Raw genomic sequence first — 23269 nt, forward strand, 5'->3', positions numbered from 1 at the left:
TTGATCTACGTGGAGCCTTGAGGATTTGGTTTTGACTGCAATGAAATTAATTTGCATAAAACGGAATTGCCAAGTTGGGGTTAAAGGATGGGACACCTGAGGTGCTCTTGCTGCCTACCTCTATTATCTCTGTGCCATTTTAATTCCCTTTTTTTAATGTTTCTTCAATCCTGTAATGCACTTTTTTCAATTAAATGTTACCATCTTTCTGTTAGAATTTCAGTTTGTGGTGTATTCTTTTTGCTTTTATGATTTATATTACATCACAAATGTTAGCACTGGCTTTCTGGAGAAATTCACATGCTTGTATTCTGTCAATGTAGTCTAGCTTTTTAAATCATTTTTTAAAATTTTATTGTATTAATTTTTTTCGTGACATTTTGCAGCAGTCTTGCATGTGTTAGCCACTCAGCCTTGGAAATATGACAGCACAGTGCCTTAATGTCCTTGTTGCTGCTGTTCAAATCAAAGGTGTTGACAGACCTTTGCAACAAATAGGAAAAAAAGTTTTGAACACTGGTGACTTCCTGTTGTGGCCTGTCATCTCAGCTGGATGGGAAAAAATATGCAGAGTGTCTTGTTTAATGGCTGGAACCAACAAAATGAGCCTCTTTATCTCCTCTGTTTCCAACAGAGCCGGGCAAACCCAGTGAACGTGACCCCTCCCATTCAGGCTGTGGATCAAGACAGGAACATCCAGCCTCCTTCTGATCGGCCTGGCATCATCTACTCCATCCTCATTGGTACGTCATTATTAGGCTGTAGTGTGGAACATATTTATGGAAACTGGATTCAGTTTTGTTCATTTTTGTCGTGAGATTGACAAATCATTTATAGGGAACATACTTGTGCATATTTTACTTCACAACTACATGTTTATTAGACAAATTATTAGAATAAAATAAAATATTTGGAAGTTGAAAACTATGGCACATTTTATGAAAATTTGGTTTTCCTCCTGATTTGGTTTTTCACACCCTTATTCTGGACTAGTGCATATTTCTGTTCTGTTAAGGGCTAAACTTTAACGAGTATGAGCTCTGATATCAAAGCCCTGAAACGCATGAAAGTATGAAAGTTGAAAGTATGTTCCTGAGATCAAGTCCCACATTATTTTTTTCTGCCTCTTGTACACACCAAAAACTTACAAAAAATAAAAAAAGCATCACTTGGACAAATTGGGCTAATAAAAAATGTATATATTTTTTCCTTCCTGATTTTTATTTTCTTCTAATGAAGTGAGCCATAAAATTGTGTTATACCAGTTTTGACAAACATGCAGTTATTTATTTTCGTTTACCCCTCCAGGCTTCATTAAAACAGAAGAAAAATAAAATGTTCTGTGGACCTAAGTACTAAGAATTACCATGCTGTACTAGTGTTGACCACATGGGAACAGTTCGACTGCCCAATGTGCTTGTAAGTTGGACTGCTCACTTGTACTCTGGGGCATCCAGTGCACAAATCACTACTGTTTGAGACCAGACCCAGACCACCTCCTCCGAAGAGTCTCAGTATGATTGTTTTTGTCCATGTCTGAGTGCGAATGCTGTTTTCATGCGCCCAAATGAGCCACACCTAGAGTGAGTCCAATTAACCAGACTAAAGCATGCAGGTGTGTAAACTGCCTTAAAGACATTAAACTTTAACTAATATTAAAATAGGTAAAAATGGTAGGATTTAAAATCTTTATAATTTAGCAGAACGTTTTGCTGATTTCAGTCTGTATTTTTAAATGACTGAAGTTACCTGTCTCATTTCTCAAAACAAGCAAAATAATCTTCTGCCACCAGAAAAAGACAGTTTTGCAGGATACATTTAAACTAATTAAAACAGTCCAAATAATATTTACTGAATCTTATACAATTCTTTCAACACCCCCCACCCACACCCCCAGCAATGGGTTGTGAAGCAGAACTATTTTGTCTGGTAAAATGGAGCTCCATCCAATAGCTTGGGGGTGATTTGGAGTAGCAGAATGCAGCAGAACCTGACCTCAGTAATGCTCTTGTGTCCAACATCAAATCTTCCAGCATAATTCTAATGTCAAATCTAAAACCTTCTGAGAAAATAGAGGCTGTTACTGCAGCAAAGAGTCATATAATCTCTATTAATACCCTTTATTGCAGTGGAAACATTGACCAAGCAGATTTCTACAAAGTTTTGACCAAGAATAAGAGGATTAAATCTGATTGCACACTGTGGCAGCATGTCTTATTGCACCTGTTGATCACATATTCTGGGTAAACCTCATTTTGAAACTGTCACTCTGCGCTGGATTCGTGCCTCTGCCATCAGTCATGAAAGCAACATTTTGACACCCACAGGTTTTTGCAATGTTTTGACTGTGTATTATACTGTTGGAGTACAAAGGGCTAATTCAGAAAGCCTTGGTCCTTTGCTTGCTGGCATCTCTATTTAATCCTGGTGTGTCAGACCCTTTCTTGAGAGGAAACAGGGATTTTCAGATGGGTGCAGCAGAAGGGGAATACATGCCCTCCTACTGAGCTCTGAGATGAGACCCAGCAATGAAACATCAAACTTAGAGGAAGGGGGTGGAGTGGTCCAGCATACCCACAGGTTAGCCAATGAGAAATATTCCAGCCTGCTGGCACAAAAATCAGAGAGGTGAATGAAATACAGGCGCTTTATAGTTCAGCATTCACATAGCTGAACAAAAGCTAATGTTTTCTTTAAGACACAAACACCCAGAGCTCAAATTTTGTGGCTGTGCTGAGACATAACGCTGTGTGTTGCTGCATTTTAATCATTGTTGTAAAGCATAGTGCATGGACTGCCATTTGTTAATTTGATAGACAGAAATTAACATGTCTGTGACTGACATTTTGAACCCATTTTTAGCGTATAAATATGTTTGCACTGCAACCTTGTCCTACCTGCTCTTCTCTCAAAAACAAGTGCAATACGCTATTTTCATCACTTCAGGTGGGCGCATAAAGTTATGTCAGATTTGTCACAAATTATTAAAAAAAAGTAAATACAACTGATTTAATTAAAGCAATTTTTTGTGTTTAAAGTGAACCTGTCAGGATCATGGCAGACTGACGGAGGTGGACGCACTTGCTAAAACACAGTGACTCTATTGAAACACAAGAGACAGTATACTTAAACAAAGAAAGACTGACACAGAGAGACTTGAACCAGATGATCTGGACAGAGGGGCTTAGACAGATAGACAGGGAACTGGACTGACAGGGAACTGGACAGATACAGCTAAACAGAAATCTAAACAGAGAGAGCTTAAACAGACTAAACCTAGACATAGAGATAGGAAGTCAAACCTAGACAGAGACAACTGAACAGAGACCTAAACAGACTGAAACTAGACAGAGAACCAAACATAGAACTAAACATGGAAGAACTAAAGCAGACTAAACATGAACACACACAAACAGATAAGAGACAAAAGAGATACAAAGACTGACTTGGAGGGCATGAGAAATAGACAAGACAGACAGACCAGAGAACACAAAACAAAGTTGGAATGTCCAACAAACAGGAAGAGACATAAAGGAACACAGACACAGACAAGGGACACCTGGAACAGACAACAAGGAGGCAGGATTACAAATGAGACAACGAGGAGGAGGAACAAGGCGGGACAAGGGCGGAGACACAAACAATAACAAAACAGACACTGGGGAAAACAGACACAACAGGACAAAGGTGTGACAGAACCATAAAAGCAGTGTGACGTTATAAATGGAACATTATATAGTATTATATAAACAATAATAATACTAACAAGCAATGTGCAACAATAAACATAATACTTATACTACTATTAATAATAATAACACTCATTTAAATGTTAATTCTACCAATCAAGCCTAATTATTTATTTATTTATTATTATGTTGAAATTACTGCTGTTTTAATGTTTTGCTACTACGAAAATGGGTATGTACGTGTATAGAATTGGAAGTATTTGCAAGTGTTGAGTTGCCAGGAGCCACCAACAGCAAGAGCAAAGAGAAACTATCAAACCTAGTTTTGCCGGACCGCCATTCGTCATATTGACATTTGACAGCATCCAGCAGAACGCAGCAGAACCTGATTTCAGTAATACCCATGTGGCAACTGTCAAATCTTCCCAACAAAGTTCTAATGTCAAATCTAAAGCCTTCTGAGAAGAATAGGGGCTGTTACTGCATCAAAGACTCCACATTAACCCTTTGAGGTGTAAGGACATTTTCTGAAATTCACCTTTAAAGTACTTGTATTATAATATATTGCCCACAGGTTTTATATCAAAATGTTCAGAACAATCTCGGCTGTCTCATTAAGAGAGGCCCATGTGACCTAGAGCATTTTATAAAGAGATGATCTTTCTCTAACCCTGAAAAACTTAAATCTGATTTTAGAAAATCTTTGTTTCTTGAGAAAACATCTCTTTACTCGTGTGGATGAAATGTTTTGGTGATTGAAATTTTATCAGAGTCTTAAAAACAAGCGAATCCACCAATTAGACACGGTGAGAGGCAGAGGAGGCGTGTCTCACTTATACATAGGCTGGTAACTCGGGATGTACAGTATCGTGTACAGTCTCGCTATAATATGCAAATGAAAGAGCAGTTTCTGCACATTCAGAGAGTGTTTGACCTGTATTTCTGGGCTGTGCTATCCCTATCAATATTAATAGAAATATTGTGAATGGTCGTAATTTAAGCGCCGGCGTGTTCTTTGACCCCAGAGGGTTAAAACCCCTCATCACAGTGGAAACATTGGCCAAGCAGGTTTCTACAAAGTTTTGACCAAGAATAAGAGGATTAAATCTGATTGCACACTGCAGCAGCATGTCTTATTGCACCTGTTAATCACGTATTCTGTGTAAACCAACCTCTTTTTGAAACTGTCACTCTGCACTGGATTCGTGCCTCTGCCATCAGTCATGAAAGCAACATTTTGACACCCACATGTGCCTGTGCTGGAATCTAATGCCTTATCTTTGTAGTTTTGCTATATCCACAAACCCAGAGCCCCTAGAATCTCTGCCAGTATCAAGAAAACAGTTTCCAAGCCTTTATTTTGCCATGCAGTTGTAAAAGAGTAACGATTACGCCAGAATGTGAGTTGTGAAGAAGTCTCAGCATGAATTTATAATGCTTAGGGCCAACATGATAAAAGGGTCTTGGGTTTTTTGAAGGCCCTCAATATAAATTAACAGAGGGACACAGGTGAAACACAGGGGGTTGGCTGTATGGCATCGTTTGCGTCATTGCTGAGATTAACGTTTATACCTTTATATCTATTGCAGTAGGACTCATGTTTCCCAGTGGCCTTAACACAATATGCCTCCATTGGACTAACCGTTGCCTCCATTGCCTCCAAAACTAACCGCATTCAGTCACAGTAGAGCTGATGTCTTCATATGTGTGACTAACTGAAATCAAACTTGTTTAAAATTGAAATTACAGACTCTGAAAAGGATAACACAGTTATAAGTAAAAAAAGCATCAGAGATCAAATTATGGGTGGGAAGCAGGGTATTTTGCCAAAGGATTATCAAAAGATCAGTTTGTGTTGAATATTCAAGTAGCACAGGCACTAAAAAAGGTTCTGTGACACTCCTAAAGTCAGAAATGGGATGTCATCATCACACAGATAGAGCTCTCAGAGCTCTTGCCAAAAAAAAAATAAAAAATTGTACAATATCGTCTCTGTTTTCCAAACATTTCATCCTTTATGTGGAGGAAACAGTTCCCAGTTATGGTGTAGTAGGCAGGATGGTTGGTCTTCCTTTAACTGCAGGATGAGTGACCGACTGATGACCAAGCTGTGCCTGTGTAACATTCTCTGCATGAACGTTGATAAAAAAAAAATCTGCAGATCCAGTCTTCTAACTCCTGTGGCTGAAAAACTTCCAGCACGATGCTTCACATTTTTACTGGTGAGTACCACCTTCAGACAGACCTCAGACAACATGGCAAAGGGCAAACTGTCAGTTTATGTTTATTTATTCATTTTACCTTAAAGGTATATTCATAAGGAAGGACATATTTTTTTTGCTACATTTATAACTGACAACTGTGGGAATAATTGTTGTTTTTCTCTAGAATATTAACTTCAAATGTTTGTATGTTTGTTTGTTTGTTTATTTTTATAGTACATGACTTTGTTAGTGGCTAATATTAAAGGTACCATGGAAGAAGGATGCACAGATCTGCATTTTGCAGAGACATCTGTGTAATTAAAGTTGCATGTGATTGCGAATGTAGAAGGATGTAGGGATGATGCAGAAGGATGGATGATATAGAGATAAGACATTAAAGGATGTAATTAAATGCCAGTATGTATTGAAGCTGAAGTGTGAAACTGATTACTGGAAAGGAGATAACACAGGGAAATGTAGTCTGAGATTGTGGATACTGAACAGAGAAGAAGGATGCAGTCTTGAGTAAAAAAAAAAACAATGTATCAAACAAAGAATGTAAATATACATTGCAGTAACCTCCAAGCTAATGCTGATGAGCTAGAGAAAGAGATAAGAAATATGAGGAAAAGAAATCTAGGGGTCTACTCCTACATTGGTAAAACAAATATGCTGAATGTGAAGCCTAGTTGTGGCCGATTGCATTTATAAAAAACAATAATCTATGACGCAGTGTCAAAATTTTTAACATTGTTAAAGAGGTTAGTCTCCGTTTATGATTCTGTTGAACTGGGGCATGTTGGTTGTGTTGGGTTGTCAAGTATAGTGTATTTAAAATTTTTCGTTTTCTGTCTAACCCCATTCAAAAAATAGTTGTGGTTTCTTGCAAAATGCAATTAAAAGTATGTTGTGATTCCTAGTAAATGTACATAACCAACAAATGTACAATGAAAAAATTTCTAATGTTTTCACCAACCAAACTGAGTATATTTTAGTAGATTCAAATTTGTAATTTCAAGCCTGTACCACTGGCTAAACAAATTGGGAAACAGGGTAACATTTCTCATTTTGTTCCCTCATCTTTATTTTGAATTAAACAGATAGTTTTGCAGCTGAACTGTTGCTGCACAGCAGTTTTCTGATTCTCATTTTTCATGATGTGACATATGAGGCAGTTCTGGAAGGCAGACAGGCCAGTGAAGCACACTGGTGTAGCACATGCAGATAGTAGCCAGGTATTGTCTTGCTGAAATAACCATGGACTTACCAGGAAACACCTTAACACTCTAAAATCCCAATACATGCTCCCACATCAATAGTACTTCATCACATATGCTGTCACCCATCCCATACCGTAGACATTGTTGCACCCCCCCAGACCATGATATACTTTTGCACAATACTGTCTGGGTGGTCCCTTTCATATCGAATTGATGTTCATTTTCCCAAAAACCAGTTGAAGCATGGATTCTTCTGACCATGGCATGCATTTCCACCGTCTTTCAAATCATCTGAGCAGAGCTTGGATCCAGAGATCTTGGCTGTGCTTCTGCACAGATTTGATATATGGCTTTCTCCTTGCGCTATAGAGTTTCAGGTTGTATTTTTTGATACAGCGGTTGACAAGTGACTACTGTTTTCTGAAGCACTCCCAAGCCCGTGAGGCTATATTTATCACAGTAGTGTTACAGTTTGTCATTCAGTGCTGCGTAAGGGCTTGAAGGCCATGCACATTCAGCAGTGATGTCAGGCCTTGCCCTACACACACACTGGAGATTGCTCCAGATTTTCTGAATCATTTCAAGTTATTAAGTACAGTAGATAATTTTGCCTAGAGAACTGTTTGACACCACTCGCATAAAGTGTGGCACCAAGTGGTGAAACACCACCCATGTTTTCTTGTAAAAACATAGATGAACAATTTATAACGTATGTATTGCCCTTCTGGTACCACTTTAGAATAAGACCACACTTATTAATGTTTATACATGGATTTAAATCTGTCTATTAATGGTAATAAATTATTTTGTAAGTGCATTAAAAGTCATTAATAATCAATTATAACACATAGATTGAAAGGGCAACAGTGACATGTTGTTTGCCAAATAGAGAACCCACATCCACCTACACTGTTAAACCTCGGATCTCGCTGGATACTCATTTTACTTTGTCTTCTCCATCAGTCAATATTAAGCATGTCGGCTTCATCATTTGTTAATAATTTTACCCATTTATCCACCAAGTTTCATGAATCAACCAACAGAATGTCTTTTTAGACATTAGTGACAACGTGTTTAACATATGATATGAATAAATACTCAGAGCTCATTGTATTTTTTACTTTGATATGTTTAGTAAAATGTCAGACACTTTCACTGTTTAGCAAATATCAGGTCACTTTTGCACTTTCTATATAGGTTGCAAATGATTATAAATGACCTATAAATTGTTTACAGCCTAATCAAAAAAACATTTAATAAACAGATTTTAACCACTTATAAACCTTTATAAGTGTACCCAACTTCTTATTGTGGAATGTTTCAAAACTTGAATCTTCTATGTAATTTTTACTCTTCTTTTGCCATTGTCTCAAGATTCTTGGAGTGGGTGGCAACCTTTTTTGTCTATCTTTTACCCTATTTTTACAAAATACAGTGAAGTTGGTCAGTGAAACATTGGAAATATTTTCTCTGTACATTTTGTCATTTAAAGCTTCAAGAGAATTAACAAAATGTGCCAGTTTTATCGAAATGGATTTGTAAGAGTAATTACTGCCAGAAATGGGACAAATCACATTTTGCACTTGCAGTTCTTAATATTTGTAATGATGAATGTAATTTTCTGATACTGATAGTGTACCTGCAGATCATAATAATAATATTCTGTCACAGGCATCATCTTGATTTTTTTTTTAATAATAAAGGGAAATACAGCTTTAAAGAGGACAGTAGTATGAAAAGTGAAATCTTCAGCGAATTAACATAAAGCACTGCTATCTGGGGCATACCAATTCACAGCTGTGGAATGAAAATCCCAGTCAGTTTTATATCAGGTTATGGTATTTCCACTGTAATTGTATTCACTGATGCTATAGTACTTTTTTTATATACTGTTTTTTTCATAAAATCTTCCTCTGTTTTGACTTGCAGGTCAGTGTTTTGCAATTTTCAATTGCCACCATTAGACTTCCTCTTGTCTTTGTCCCTTACATTTAATAATGGGCAGGTACCCACAAAAACTGGGCGTAGACTTGCAGTTGTTTTAGGACAGAATGATGATTTAAAACATCCATATCTGGGGAATGTTGCAGGCTTTAAGAGTTATATTTCTCACTCCCAGTAGAAGGTCAGAACTCATGTAGTTAGGGACAGACATAGCACTGTTATGTGTGTGAAAGCACACAGTCAATAGTTTAATAACTTGTATAAGAATGAGGAAATGTTGTTTTGTTGTGTTTTCAGGATATACCAAGGGTACCAGGTTATAATGGATAGAAGAGGTGTCTGCAGATGAGTCCCTGTTCACAGATGAAAAGACGACTGAATGTACAATGCTGCAGAAGCATATGCGTCTTCTTGAAGACATTAAAACAAAATCATATAATGCACTACTTAATAAAATGCATGTTTCTACTTTGACACAGAAAGGTTTTATCCATGAGTTATAAATTAGGTCATGATGTGAGAACTTTTCTTTGACATTAAGGTGGGTTATGTTAGTTTGTTTTCTGCCAATTATTAGGACATAAAATTAAACAATAGAAATTAAATACAGGGGGATAAATTAATACAAGGTATGTACACCTACAGATAAAGGACCTCATGTCACAAAGACATGATTATGATAGAGTGGTATATTTGTAATGTTTGCTTAAATATATGTAGCTCAAAAAATTATATAACTTATATACTATATATAATATAGATTATAATATATATTATATATAATAACGCTATCATTACATATACTATCCAATGTTTTAAGTGAGAAAAAAATGAGTGTGGTCCATTTGTAGGAATTGTTACAGTGTACACAGAATAAATAATACTTTTTCTGCACAATGTTTGGTTCTTTTTTTCAGGGAAATATGGTTTCAAACTGATGGTTGTAGTTTCTAAATCACTGAATGTTTTAGGAACAAAATACTTACCTAGGGCAATTCAGAAACTCTGAAATTGAATTAGAACACAAATTTAGATAGATATCAAAATCAGAAACTACAATAGAAGTTTCTGGGGAAGAATAAAACTGATCCAAAAACAAGTTTAAACTTTGTTATATAATTGTAAACCACAAGGATAGAACAAAATAAATTTCTAGGTTTGAATATTGTGAATATCTACTAATGAACGCAGAACTCAATTTTGAAAGACTTTGTGTGCTTTGGAAAGTCACTGTAAGGTACTATTTTTCTCAATTTGACTGATTTGAATATTTTTTACAGTTTGGTGTAAAATAAGCTGAAGTCCTTCTAAGCCTCAACGGAGCATGATAAATGAACAGCATCAAACACAGAAAAAGGAATCAGGAATGTGGAAAGATGAAATGGAACTGATATAAAGTACATATTCACTAAAATGCTTAAGTAAAAAAAAAAATACATAAAAAATATAATTCCCATGTAAACAAATCCTATACATGTTTTACTTAAGAAAATGCATTTGAGCAAATTAGCTGTTTACTACCCATTTCGGATGTCAGTAATTAATGCTGGAATGTTTTAAAACTCTTCTGTTTCCTTGTTCATTTCATTTAAAGTTTTAACATTTTATTTGCAGGGCTTAATTGTTTTTCTGTTTGTTCTTCATGCTTTTATCCTTTTCTTCCTATCCTCATATGTGTAAAGACCTTTGAATTAGAGCAGTGTATTATTTTTTTATACACATTAACATTCTCTGCAATGATTCTCATGGTTCTAGTCATTATTTTGAGTAACACACTCCTATAACTTATTGCATTTTTGCTTTATTATTTTCATTCACTCATTTATTGTCTGTAAGCTCTTATCTAGTTCAGGGTCGCGGTGGGTCTGGAGCCTGCACAGAATCACTGGGCGCCAGGCGGGGGGACACCCTGGAAGGGGCGCCAAAAAGAGAAAAAGAAAAAGCTTACAAATAGTTGTGCCAAAGAACTCATCTCATATGATCCATTCCCTTCTATCTTGTCTTCTGCAGGTAAACCAGCATCCTATGCAGAGTTCTTCTCCTTGAACAGCAGCACGGCTGAACTGAGACTACTGCAGCCTGTCAACCGTGAGCAGCACCAGCGATTTGATTTGGTGATCAAGGTAAAGACGGTTGAATAAACTCACAATTCATGACTTAATTCAGTTGCAGTACAGGTTTGTAATGAACAAATTAAAAAATTTCTGTAATCAACAGTGTAACTGATTTTCATCTGTTGGGCTGTGTCACATCATACCATTTCCAAACATTACTGCAATATACAGTATATATGTCACCCGGGGGCATAGTGAATTCTTGGAGCAGACTTAGCACGTTTTAATCACCCTGCTGAGCTTTTGGATCATGCATGGGGAGATTTAATCAGCCCCTGCAGGTCTTGGAGTGGGTATAGTAAGGTTTACTTGCCCCATGGAGCACTTGGTGTGCAGAGGGTCATAGTAACATTTAATGACATAAAGTTCAAGCTGAATTTTACTAACCATTTTGGTTTTTACTGCTCGTCCTATCACCACATCGCCATTTGCTGTTAGTCAATAAAAAAAAGAGGGGTGTGTCTGTTGTGTTGCGTTTGTTTTACGGGAATTCAGAGCTCAGCACTGCAGGCTTTAGAAATGAGCACAAATGGAAAATGAATCTAAGTGGTGCCCCACATTTCTTTTAAAGTATGGTCAGTTCAGCAGTGGGAATTTACAGCTTGTGTTAGAAGAAATTCAGCCAAGCAAATTAGCAAGTAAAATGATGGGGATGCCAAAAATGAGAGAGAGAGAGAGAGAGAGAGAGAGATAGATAGAGACTATTTTCCAACTTCATCCTACAGATAAACTAAGATGAATGTAATTCATGGAGTATGTATCTATACTGCTGTTTGCGTCAGAGTGGAATGTAGCACCTAGTGCTTTAATGTAATGATCCATAAAGGACATTGTGCAAGCCACTGGACACCTCATACTGAGTGCAGGTGTTGGGGTGTATGTGGGTGTGTGTGGTGGTGGACATGAACTGATATGTGGATGAAACTACCCTCCAGCTGGAAGCTTTTCCTCTAGATGCTAACCGGATCAAAGGGAAGAAGTAGGCTGCATCTTGAGATATGGAGCTGTGCAGAAATGCTTTATGGGTTGTGTATGTTACACTTTTAATCAGGCTGGAAATTTTAATCAGAACTGGACTACAGCCTGAGAATTTTCTGACGGAGGCAAACTTGACCCATACCAAACCTGAGCACAACAAATCTGTGCTTGAACTTGAACTGAGCTTGTGTCTAAATCCAACCTCAGGTCAACCAAATGGCTGACCACAGCCTCATATTTTGTGTCCTAATCAGACCTGTCTGGGAAAAAAAAAAAGTCTGTACTAACACGAACGAGCCAGCAATAATATTTAAAAACCCAAGCTTTGACAAAATTCCATCCAAGCTCAGCTTATCTCAAATTGAACCATATTATTACGCTAAGATTCTTGGCTTCAAGATGCTGTGATTCTATGAATTAATCAAAGTCATCAGCATTTGTGACTAATCAGGGTTACAATCACATTGTCCCTTTTTAAGAGGTTTTAATAATGGATATTTAATTGTAAAATTAAAGAGTCAGTGCAAGAACAGCGCAGTGATATTATATTTATTTTTATAGTGTTAGTTGTGAGTTGTGTACAGAAATATAGCCACTACAGCAAATTTAGAACTCTAGAACGTCCTTGTATTTTTGGGAGGGAGACAAATGTGTAGTGTGATATACATGACAACCTGCCATGAGGAAATTATTATTATTATTTTTTTACTGTATTATAATATATCAGTATAGTTTTGGTGATTTTTGAACTACAATATTTTAATTTGCTAAGTAAAATGTCAGGAGAGATTTAACATCGGACACTGAGGTTTTAATAGAGAAAATGAATTATACAGTGCAGCTATAGTAAGCCTAAGTGAGGTAGGAGATTAAACAGGAGGTGTGTGTGTGTGTGTGTGTGTGAGGGAGGGAGTAGGAAGACTAAGAGAGTTAGTCATGATATTTATTACAATGTAATCTTCCTTCTGAACTCAGCAATAGCAACGCTGTGTTTACATTGCTAAATATAACAACTAATGCATACTGGACTGCAGAGGAAAAGTGGGGTCAGCCCCTTAGTTCAAGTGAAAGCAACTGTAATTGCTTAAGCATACCAAGAGATTTCTAACAATTTCATGCTCCCAACTTTGTGGGACAGTTTGGCGATGACCTCTTCCTATTCCAACATGACTCTCCACCAGTTCACAAAGCAAGGTCCAAAAGAGAGGGGGAGGAATGATTTTCACAAGTTACAGGTTTCTGAGCGCTCTCTTCACCAATGATGATGACAAAAGGAAATTGTTTAAACTGGGACCAGATAAACATCAAAGGTAGTCAGGCAAATGTGATATATTATATTTTAAAGCAATAAAAAATGTGTACAGTAATCAGGCATTTAATCAGTCATATAATACATGATCAGCATGTGAACTGGTTCCTGGTTTGTATTATAAATAGGTAGGTAATAGAAAAAAATCTTTCAGGTAATCAAGGCAAGTCAGCTTCCCACACACTCTTGTTCTTAAGTTGTAGATGTTTGGTTTTGTTCTATTCTATATGCAAGTGCATTCTATATGCATTCTATATTCTTCAGACTAGTTCTCACAACATGCACACAACCCAATGTTTTTATTTATTTAGTGAATCAGGCTCTGTCATCTTGAGATTTGGTCACGTCAAGGCTCAGGTCTGGTGATGCATTTACTGTTGTTTTATTTGTTTTATAATATACGAAGTAGAGAGATATAATATACATATAAATCCTCCGCTAGAAAATCCCCAAGTAGTTGGATAAGGGAAAGACAGGTGAGACCGCATTTGTCTGTTTTCATTAGCTGCATATCATATATGATATTAATGCATCAAATTAACTTCATAGTACAGTTCAAGTACAAATGGTTTAAATGTTAAGCAGTTGATCAAAATCAGAGCCATTTTTTAAGCGTGTTTATTAATTGATACAGAAATAATGCACTAGAAGAGGCACACTTGAAAACTGCCATTAAGAACTCTTCAGTGTAATTATTTTATTCAACATTTTGTACACTGTCATGACACTAATTCCATTTAAACAGGATTAATACTCTGTTTTAGTGAACCAAGCATTGTGGGCAGTGTTAATGTCATGATAACGTTAAACTCTCATCAAGTTGCCCAACCCTCTCCTTTATTGCTACTGCAAAATATAGGGGGTAGGTTTAGTCAGGGCACAATGCCATGAGAGAAAATGAGTGGAGCTAATGTTGTGTCAGCCTATAGAACAAGTTCTCAGTGCTCACCTGTTTTTATTTTTTTTTTTTTCATTGTATCACAAGATATTTTAAGTTTGTTATATGAAATATGTTTATTTTCTTCTTTTCAGAGTGCAGTAAATATTGTTCATAACTTTTTGCACAGACTGAAAACATACAAAGAAATTACTCGTGTGATATTCATATTAATGTCTTGTGATTTTTGATGCAAATGAAGTAAAGATCTATACATTCTACAGTTTTTATCTTTGCTAGATAAGATTCTTGACATATCAATCTGCAATAACATATTCACATTTGTAACAGAAGAACAGATAAAACAGGCATATTATGTCAGACAGATAAAGGCTGCTTGTGTTAATGATTGAAAGCCTTGAAGGCCACGTCTACAATTGTGGGGAGATGCAGTTCTCTGTGGTTTCTTTACGTTCAGAAGCTCTGCATAGAACAGTAGGTTTGAGGAGAAAAACGGCACATCTTGTCTTGTACATGGGTAAAGTTTAACTTGTGTGTAAGTTTTATTCACAGTGTGAATTACAGCAAAAAAGTAATTTGTAACTCTTGTTTAGTTTTGTAGCACTTTCGGACTGTATTTATTTTCATGTAGTTAGCATTCTCCTGAATTTAGAGTCAGTTCCGAACTACATAATCTGAAACAGCCAAAATAACCAACCTATGGAGCAGGAATAAAGCAACATCCACTCCATGTTTTTCAACAATTGGAGGGATCTCTGCTGTTTCTCTGCCTTTATTATTTATTTATTTATTTATTTATTTGTTTGTTTGTTTGTTTGTTTGTGACTAGTGTTCCATAAACATATTAGACTGGTTTCCAGCACACAAACAGACTGTTACACTAACAAATGGTGTGGAAACATGTTTTTTAATCAAAATTATTTTTGTCTAGAACTGGTAACGAGGTGGATCTTAAGCACCCTGAACATTGCATTGCTATCTTGGAACGTAACATCAGAATGACAGTTGTATAAAGTTTGTTTTCTTTAAGCAGTCTCTGCTTTTCCTACAGAGTCTTGATCCCCATGCCTATTAGTCAGCTAGAGAAGTATTTCTAAACAGGCATGGAAACGTCATTTGAAACCAGGACCATGCCTCCGTAGAGAAAAACACAAATCAATTTGTTGGCTTGATGGTATTGTACACATGGTGGTAGATTAAAGTAAATAGCTCATTAAAAGAGTAAGTCATGCTGGGTTTTTTTGTGAATGATCAGGTTTTACCACAGGCTTTGAAGGCCAGATGTAAGTAGAAGTAAACTTTGAAGGCATTCTGTGTTAAAATAATCTTAAGGTATGTATGAGCTGTGTGATTTTAGGCCTTACTATAGGATTAGGCTGAATACTATCTATGTCTACTGTCATTGTTTGCAAATATTCAACTCTTCTTCTGGAGAAGACAACGTAATGTCTTCTGGACTGGACTTTAAAACCTTTGTTGTACCTTTGTGTTTGAATGTTTCACAATCCTATTTACTGACCTTAAGATCACACAAATCCACTTCTGTGTACCATAAAATGGCCAGTAACATGCACAAAGTGAACTGAAATTGGTTTTGGACCTCTTCAAGCAGGGTTGTCAATGTAAACTTGGGTAAATATCTAATTGCAATGTTTTCAGATCAACATAGAGATTGTGATTTTAATATATTTTCTGCATATCAAGGTCCAGGCCTGATTTTATAATCAAGGAGGCTGACCGGATTTTTACTGTGCTTGCACACCTTGACTAGACTTTTTATCTTTTATCAGAGCCTCATTTTATAATAAAAATATTAATTAAACAAACCCCAGAAATTACAAACCTACAGCTATGTTTATTTTCTTTATGTAACAATAACTGAACATTATTTTTTATTCAAATGTCAGCTGTAATTTGGGCACAATATAATTTATTTAAAAGGTCTCCCTACTTAAACATTCAAAGCAAATACTTTTTACATTAATTAACAACAAAACATACTGTATACTTTATTTAACTTTAAACAATTCCGGAAGCGGTTTGGGATGTTTTGACAAAGGAACAAATCTTCAGTAGGAACCAAAGTGAGTGGATTGGTTCTGGGGGAACATGAAGACTGCTTTCTGATTGGTAGTCGCTGCTGCGTGTCACTGCTCATTTGCATAAAGTTGAGCAGAGCTGAACATCACCCACTTCGCGTCTCTCATAGCTGCATCGCTCAAAGTTGCCCAGTATCACTGACTCTCACTGAAAATGAATGATTTCTGGTCGTCGGATCACTTTTGTTGCTTTCGGTGTGCAGGCACAGTAACAGCTGTAACTCTGAATATAAAGTGAAAGGCTTTTATTTAGTTGTCATGTACACAGCATAGTGTTTGGCTGCCTCTGACTCATCTAATTCTTATGTAGAGTATAAATATCTGAATTTAAAGCTTAATGAAACATTGTAATTGATGTTGTATTTCTTAAAGTTGTTGTAGTTCTGCAAACTCTTGCGGTTTGAAAGTTGCATTCTTTTAAATTGTGATTTCAGTATAAAAATTAATTAATCATTCGTGGACATCTGCTCAATTCAAGGTTCCTCCTGAAATCATTTCAGTGTCAGCAAAGTTATATTGTTTCCTCAGAACTTTCTGATAAAGTGTATCAAACTGTACTAAATGGGGAGCGTCCTGAATGACAGAAATGTCTTTAAATGGTATTGTTTTATGCACAGTGTGATCACCCACATCATGTCATTTTGACCAAAGGCATTTATGCAGGGCGGCACGGTGGCGCAGCAGGTAGTGTCGCAGTTACACAGCTCCAGGGGCCTGGAGGTTGTGGGTTCGATTCCAGCTCCGGGTTTCCTCCCACAGTCCAAAAAACACACGTTGCAGGTGGATTGGCGACTCGAAAGTGTCCGTAGGTGTGAGTGTGTGAGTGAATGTGTGCGTGTCTGTGTTGCCCTGTGAAGGACTGGCGTCCCCTCCAGGGTGTATTCCCGCCTTGCGCCCGATGATTCCAGGTAGGCTCTGGACCCCCCGCGACCCTAAATTGGATAAGCGGTTACAGATAATGGATGGATGGATGGCATTTATGCAGTGTGAGCAGATGATCTGGTAACTTTGGCTGTTATCCATGCAAATATATTTGATATCACAGAGTGACTGCTTGGCATTATTTAATTTTTTGTAAATTTCCTCTCAGCACCAATTTGAGACCTGCGATTTCATCTAGCCAGCATGTTTGCTACCACTTATAAGGAAACACTACTGCCAAAATGAAAGTAACCTTCAGTAGCCTGCAGCAGAGCATTTGCTGAAGTGAGAGCAATACTACAAGGAAAAACAACGTATCAATATGTATGTAAATTAAAAAATAAAATGTATTTAAATAATTCTGGAGCATTTCCATTGGCAGCAGGTATTTCCAAATTATGTCAAAAACAAAAATGCCATATTTTGTTCCAATACTGATGGTGTGTTATTGTATAATTGTATTGTATGATTGTAGTAATATCTTAATATGAAGAGTCTGGATGACTAAAATCATGGAAACCACTTGTCAGATGCAAAGGTTTTCCAGGTTGCCAGTTCGAGGAATACTAAATCTACACAAACGAGGGCAAGAAGAGTTTAAGAATTTTGGACCATAATAGCTAAAAAGAATGTGCCATACTCAACCTATTTACACAGAAAAGTGTACATCGTGCCACTGAACATATTCCTATGCTAGCGAATGTCTCAAAATTGAATGAGCAGCCTCAGTTTTTCCTGTACATATTTAAGATATTTCTTCCTATTATTAAACGATTTAGATGACGCTGTCCTAATTTATTATACCTTTCTACCATAAATGTCATTTTAGGAGGCAGATGTTTACTTCTTATTCACAATTTTCATATTCAAACATTTAGATCCACCTTACACGTGTCTGTGCACGAGTCTTATTGGCATTATTCGCCAGCTTCTTATTGAAATTCTCTCTTCCACATTAAATAGGTGACCATGTGAAACTGGGGATAGTGATAGCTTTTGAAACAACCTTTTACTCCACACTTTTTCCATTTAAACACACAAATGAAGTGTACATCATGTCAATTAAACATCTACCTACTCGGGTAAAAGGCATGTATGAATGAGCTGCTGCTCTTTTTCTGTATGAATAGTCATTAAATGTTTTGACTACACGAGGCTGGTGTTATGTTACTTATTGACTTTCCCTTGTACCTAAAATATCATTTTAGGAGACATCTTTATTTCTTATTCACAATTTTCATATGGAAACATTTAGTTCCACCTTAAATGGGTCAGTTTATGAGTCTTACTGGCGTTATTCACCAACTTCTTGAATTCTCTGTTCCACCTTAAAAACGCAACTAAACAAAGCTGAAGACAGCACCTGCACTATTTTTGAAACAATTTACAGGACATGTTATCCATTTAAAATACACAAACCAAGTGTACATTATGTTACTAAAGCATTGACCTATGGAAGTGAAAGGCTAATACTGGTGTTGTTCACCAGCTTTAATTCTCCGTTCCGCTTTAAACAGTCAAATATGCAAGGCTTTTGAAATACAATTCTACTCCTTTATTTCTTTAAAGTGCACAAACTAAGGAGTTTACAACTTTAATCTGTACATAGGCATCAGTACTTTTATATATATTTCAGAAATAACTTTCAACTCTGGATCAGTTTTGCAGTTTTTCTGCTTCTAAGCTGCCTTCAACTATCAAACACATGGCCAATATTTCCTCTCATTTTATTCTGTTCACAATAAAATCTAGCATTTCTGTTTGCTCAGTCACTTCATGGATGCAGGATGCTATGTTTCTTTAAGATATTGTGGGTATCTGGCAACCTGGTGGGCTTGGACTGTAATGTGATTGGACAGAGGGCGGGATCTCAGGTTGAAATACCAATAGAGCTCCTCTCCAGAATGGATGCTAGATTACCTCAAACTCAGTTTGGCTTAATTTCATTGACTGAAAATGACCTCTGAGTCTATTTTATGCTGAATGAAAATAGCGTTTTTGTTTTTCTTTCTGAATCTTTCCTCTGTCTAGTTACTGTGTCTGCTGCCATTGTTAAATTCATGCCTAGTTTTAAAAGACTTGGGAAACTGGACACACGCCTGCCCTATGCAAACTACTCAAAGTTTAGTAAATTGAGCAGAATATCATCCATGTGCGTAATAGCTTTCGACGTCTTGTGTGTGATCTGCATATGGCTTGTGCAATCCTTTTTCAACTTCATATGCATTCAGTGTATTTCAATACACGCAGCCCCTGAACTGAACCTTTGGGCTTCTGTAGCAGTTATGTACAGAATATGTGGACAGAATGTGTCTGATTCTGGCTTGAAACTGCCTCAAAAAGCTCAGTACATCTAAACCAACACACCCAGAGTGGGATTCACAGGATTGGTTGTAACAACACATACTCACCCCAGTCTGGCTAAATTTGCTGGCTAGCTAGACTCAATTTCCAAGCAGCGCTGTTACCTGGCATGACCAGCCATTTCTTCCCGCAAATGAGAAGAGATTGGCTGCCAGTGGGATTTACTTCTTTCATGCATTCTTTCGTGTGCCGCCAATCAATGTTTGGCTTTCCTTTTGTCAAACTCAGCCGCAATCAAATTTGCTGGCTATGAAAACCTGTGTGGAGCCCAGTGAATGTGGAGGGTAATCCATTTCTAAAATGTAAAATCGGAGATACAGACATCATATGTACTTTAATCAAGCAGTAATATCTGCACTGACATACTTTTATCTGAGCTGAGCAGTGTGCGATCACTTCTGTTCCTTCTTTTCCATACCATCCTTCCCTCTATCAGTCTTACACACCAGTGAAATAAGTTTGGCCCTGTTGTGCCAATTTCATGTCAACACTGTCAGTCATGCCTAGACAATTCAAGCAGAAGGACAGAAGGACTACTTACCCTGAGCTCATTATTAACCCTTCACACTCCATTATCTCCACACTTTCCTTATATTCCAAGCCTTCCGAACTCCATCTGCTTGCACCTAACTATAATTTGAATTGTTAGGTGGGTCAAATACTATCAGCATATTAGGCATAATAGAAAAGGAACCGCATACACTACACTCCGTTTACAGTCCTTTCTTAAATTGACATCATGGTACCATCATGGTCTGTCAGAAGGACTGCACACACCATATCTGACCAAATTTGCAAAGCGTAACTATTACAACACCAGTGAAGCACAGCAACTGTGTGTGTGTATTTGGTGAATCATACTTTGTTTTTGTTGCAGTGTTAAATTGCAGTTTTTAATTTTTTTACACAACCCGCCCTCCCCAAACCTGTTAACATTCTCACCGCTAGATCATCTGCATTGTCGGTGGCTTCTCACAAAGCTCCCAACCTGGAAAATCAATTCAGATTGGGAAAACATACCTAAGGATTCAAAGCAGGGCCAAAATAATATTAGCTCTAATACAGAGTGCAACAGATACACAGAGAGACAGTCATCAGCCATAAACGTTTGCATAATCCCCACATGAAACGGAAAACCTTAGCACCGTGATTACTGCCCTCAATTTGGAAGAACTGTTAAGATGAGTGGCTACAGTGGAAAAAGATAAGCAACTTCTATTGTAGATGCTTAATAGAATGCAACTGACAATGAAAAATGCAGGGGGTGCTCAGTTACGGAATTACTGTGGTTGAATTCAGACCCAGTGCCAGGGCAAAAGATAAACGGATAGTCAGGACAAAGTCGTGGTTTATTTACTGTTTACAGCAGGGTCAGATCCAAGTGATATGACACTCTTCAAAACAATGTAGAGTTCTGTCAATGTTTGAGTATTTTAGGTCCTGTTGAGCTTGTGAACAGTGAAGAAAAGTAGCAAACCTGCCTTGTTTAGCTCAGAAAACACAAAGACAGAGCTTTCTCCTGGTTTATTTCCCCAGTTCACAGCAAAAACATACACAGAAAGATCTGGTTCACTGTTCTCTCAGCACACCATCGGCGGCAAATGATTCTGTCTCCACGGTGCCATGACTGTTTATTTGAGGCTCTGTGCTCTTTCTGGAGCTTCTTTATTCTAACACACCTATAAACACCATAGCGGTTTTCACTGAAGAACCTTCTGTTCTATGGTTCCAGCTAGGAACTAACATTTCGGTTTATGTTGGTGGAAATGCGGCAAACTATTCCATATTATGTTTACTCATAGAAACCGAAACAGTTCCACCTTGGTGGAAAATGGCTAACGGTCTTTGCTATGTGACAAGCAAATCACCTCTTTATGAAATGCCTCTTTTTTTGGTAGCTTTGGTGTCGTCTGTGTAATGACTTGTTGCAGAACCCTGTTCTAGACAATATTATGTTTCAGGACAAAATCATGATGACACCTGAAGCAATAATTTCTACTGCATGCATTTAAATTTTTTTGTATTTAAATTTATTATTATTATCATATTATTATTATTAATTATTTTATTTATTTATTTATTTACTGTTTTACAGGTGTGTGGCCTATACAGTACCAATCACATGGTAATCCAGGGAATGCAGTAGACTTAATATTACCCATCTGTAGATGTGTGTTTTATCAGAATAGATGTTGCAGCTCATATTTACACTTCTGTCAGGTGCTGTCAGCTGAAATGGGGAAATGGCCTGTCAGGAGTTCAAAAGCAACGCTGCTGAGTCATCTTTGGAGGCTGGCTCAGGAACACATTTACAAGAAAAGATGAATTTTCCCTCATCCCTGACTGAACTTGACTACAGTAGATCCTGTCATTTGTACTGTATCACTGCTGTTTGGAGCACTGTATGTCAGTTGTCTTGTCTAACCCATATCAAGGAAACAAGGAAAACAAAAATGTGTAAAATGACTTTAATCAAAATGAAGTTTTGTTTGTTCTGTAGTGGTCATTAACATATCTACTAACGTTTAGAAATAAATGCTCACTCAACATTTCTCATAAAGGATCACCAAGAAAGATTTGGTATTTTTGGGCTCCCACTACTGTTGCAGAGTGTAATTAACTTTTTTACAACACTCTCCTGAAATCATAGGGGAGGAGGAATGAGTTACATAGTGCAATGTCTGTTCTGATGAGCCCAGAGTAGCAACAGCCAAGGCTGTATTCTCCTTTTTACAGGTCAGTGGTCACACTGGTCAGCATCACAATGGTATTGAAGATGTCATTTTAATGTAAAAATTCTACATAATGTTACTTTAAAAAGGCAGTGAGATCTATCCTTCTTGTAGTAAATTCACAAGAGCATTAGCGGGTCTGGTACTGACGTTGGACGATTGATGTGGGTCACAAATCCTACTTCAACTGGATGGAACTCCATCACTCTGTAATGCTTTTGCGCTTCATACCCTCTAGGTCAAACTTGGCATTGGAAGTGGTGACTTTAACCTCATGTGTATTCCTATAGAGAATATGTATGTGTAAATTTGAACATCTGTATCAGGGCATATTAAACTTGGGAAATTGAAATATTGTTAGTTGACAAGGGGGTGTTTTGGGCATATATTAAGTGTACAAATGTGATTTAAATCATTATTATATGTAACATATGATTGTGATTCAATCTTGTGTCATATTAGGGTAACTATAGTATTAATATGACAATTGTCATTTTATTTTCTAGGAAATTACCCAAAAATTTTGCCAGTGAGAAGAATGAATTTTTCACTGCACTTGTGTCTTGGGTTAGACAATTTAAAGATGGTAATTTTGATGTGTATTTAAAATTAGTTAGTGCATTTTAAAAAATAATAAAAAATTAAGGATGCACCAGTATGAGAATTCTGGGCCGATGCCGATACCCAATATTATACATGTACATAACTGCCGATGGTGGTATACAGATTTATAAAACACAAAGATACCCTGGATTAACATTACTGACAAATTTAACACTTATTTGCATAACATTTTA

General features: G+C 37.0%; 1 protein-coding gene across 11 annotated transcripts in view; it reads left to right on the forward strand.

Moving 5' to 3' along the window:
* Positions 1–23269, forward strand: part of pcdh15b (protocadherin-related 15b) — a 323490-nt gene that overhangs the window by 119336 nt on the left and 180885 nt on the right. For all 11 annotated transcript variants that reach the window (XM_066663505.1, XM_066663496.1, XM_066663499.1 and 8 more), the window contains 2 exons: positions 635–743; positions 11068–11180. In XM_066663505.1, the coding sequence (XP_066519602.1) occupies positions 635–743; positions 11068–11180 (222 nt within the window). The remainder of the gene's footprint in view (positions 1–634; positions 744–11067; positions 11181–23269) is intronic.

Source organism: Hoplias malabaricus, chromosome 3 (genome assembly GCF_029633855.1).
Source record: "Hoplias malabaricus isolate fHopMal1 chromosome 3, fHopMal1.hap1, whole genome shotgun sequence".
Lineage (NCBI taxonomy): Eukaryota > Metazoa > Chordata > Actinopteri > Characiformes > Erythrinidae > Hoplias > Hoplias malabaricus.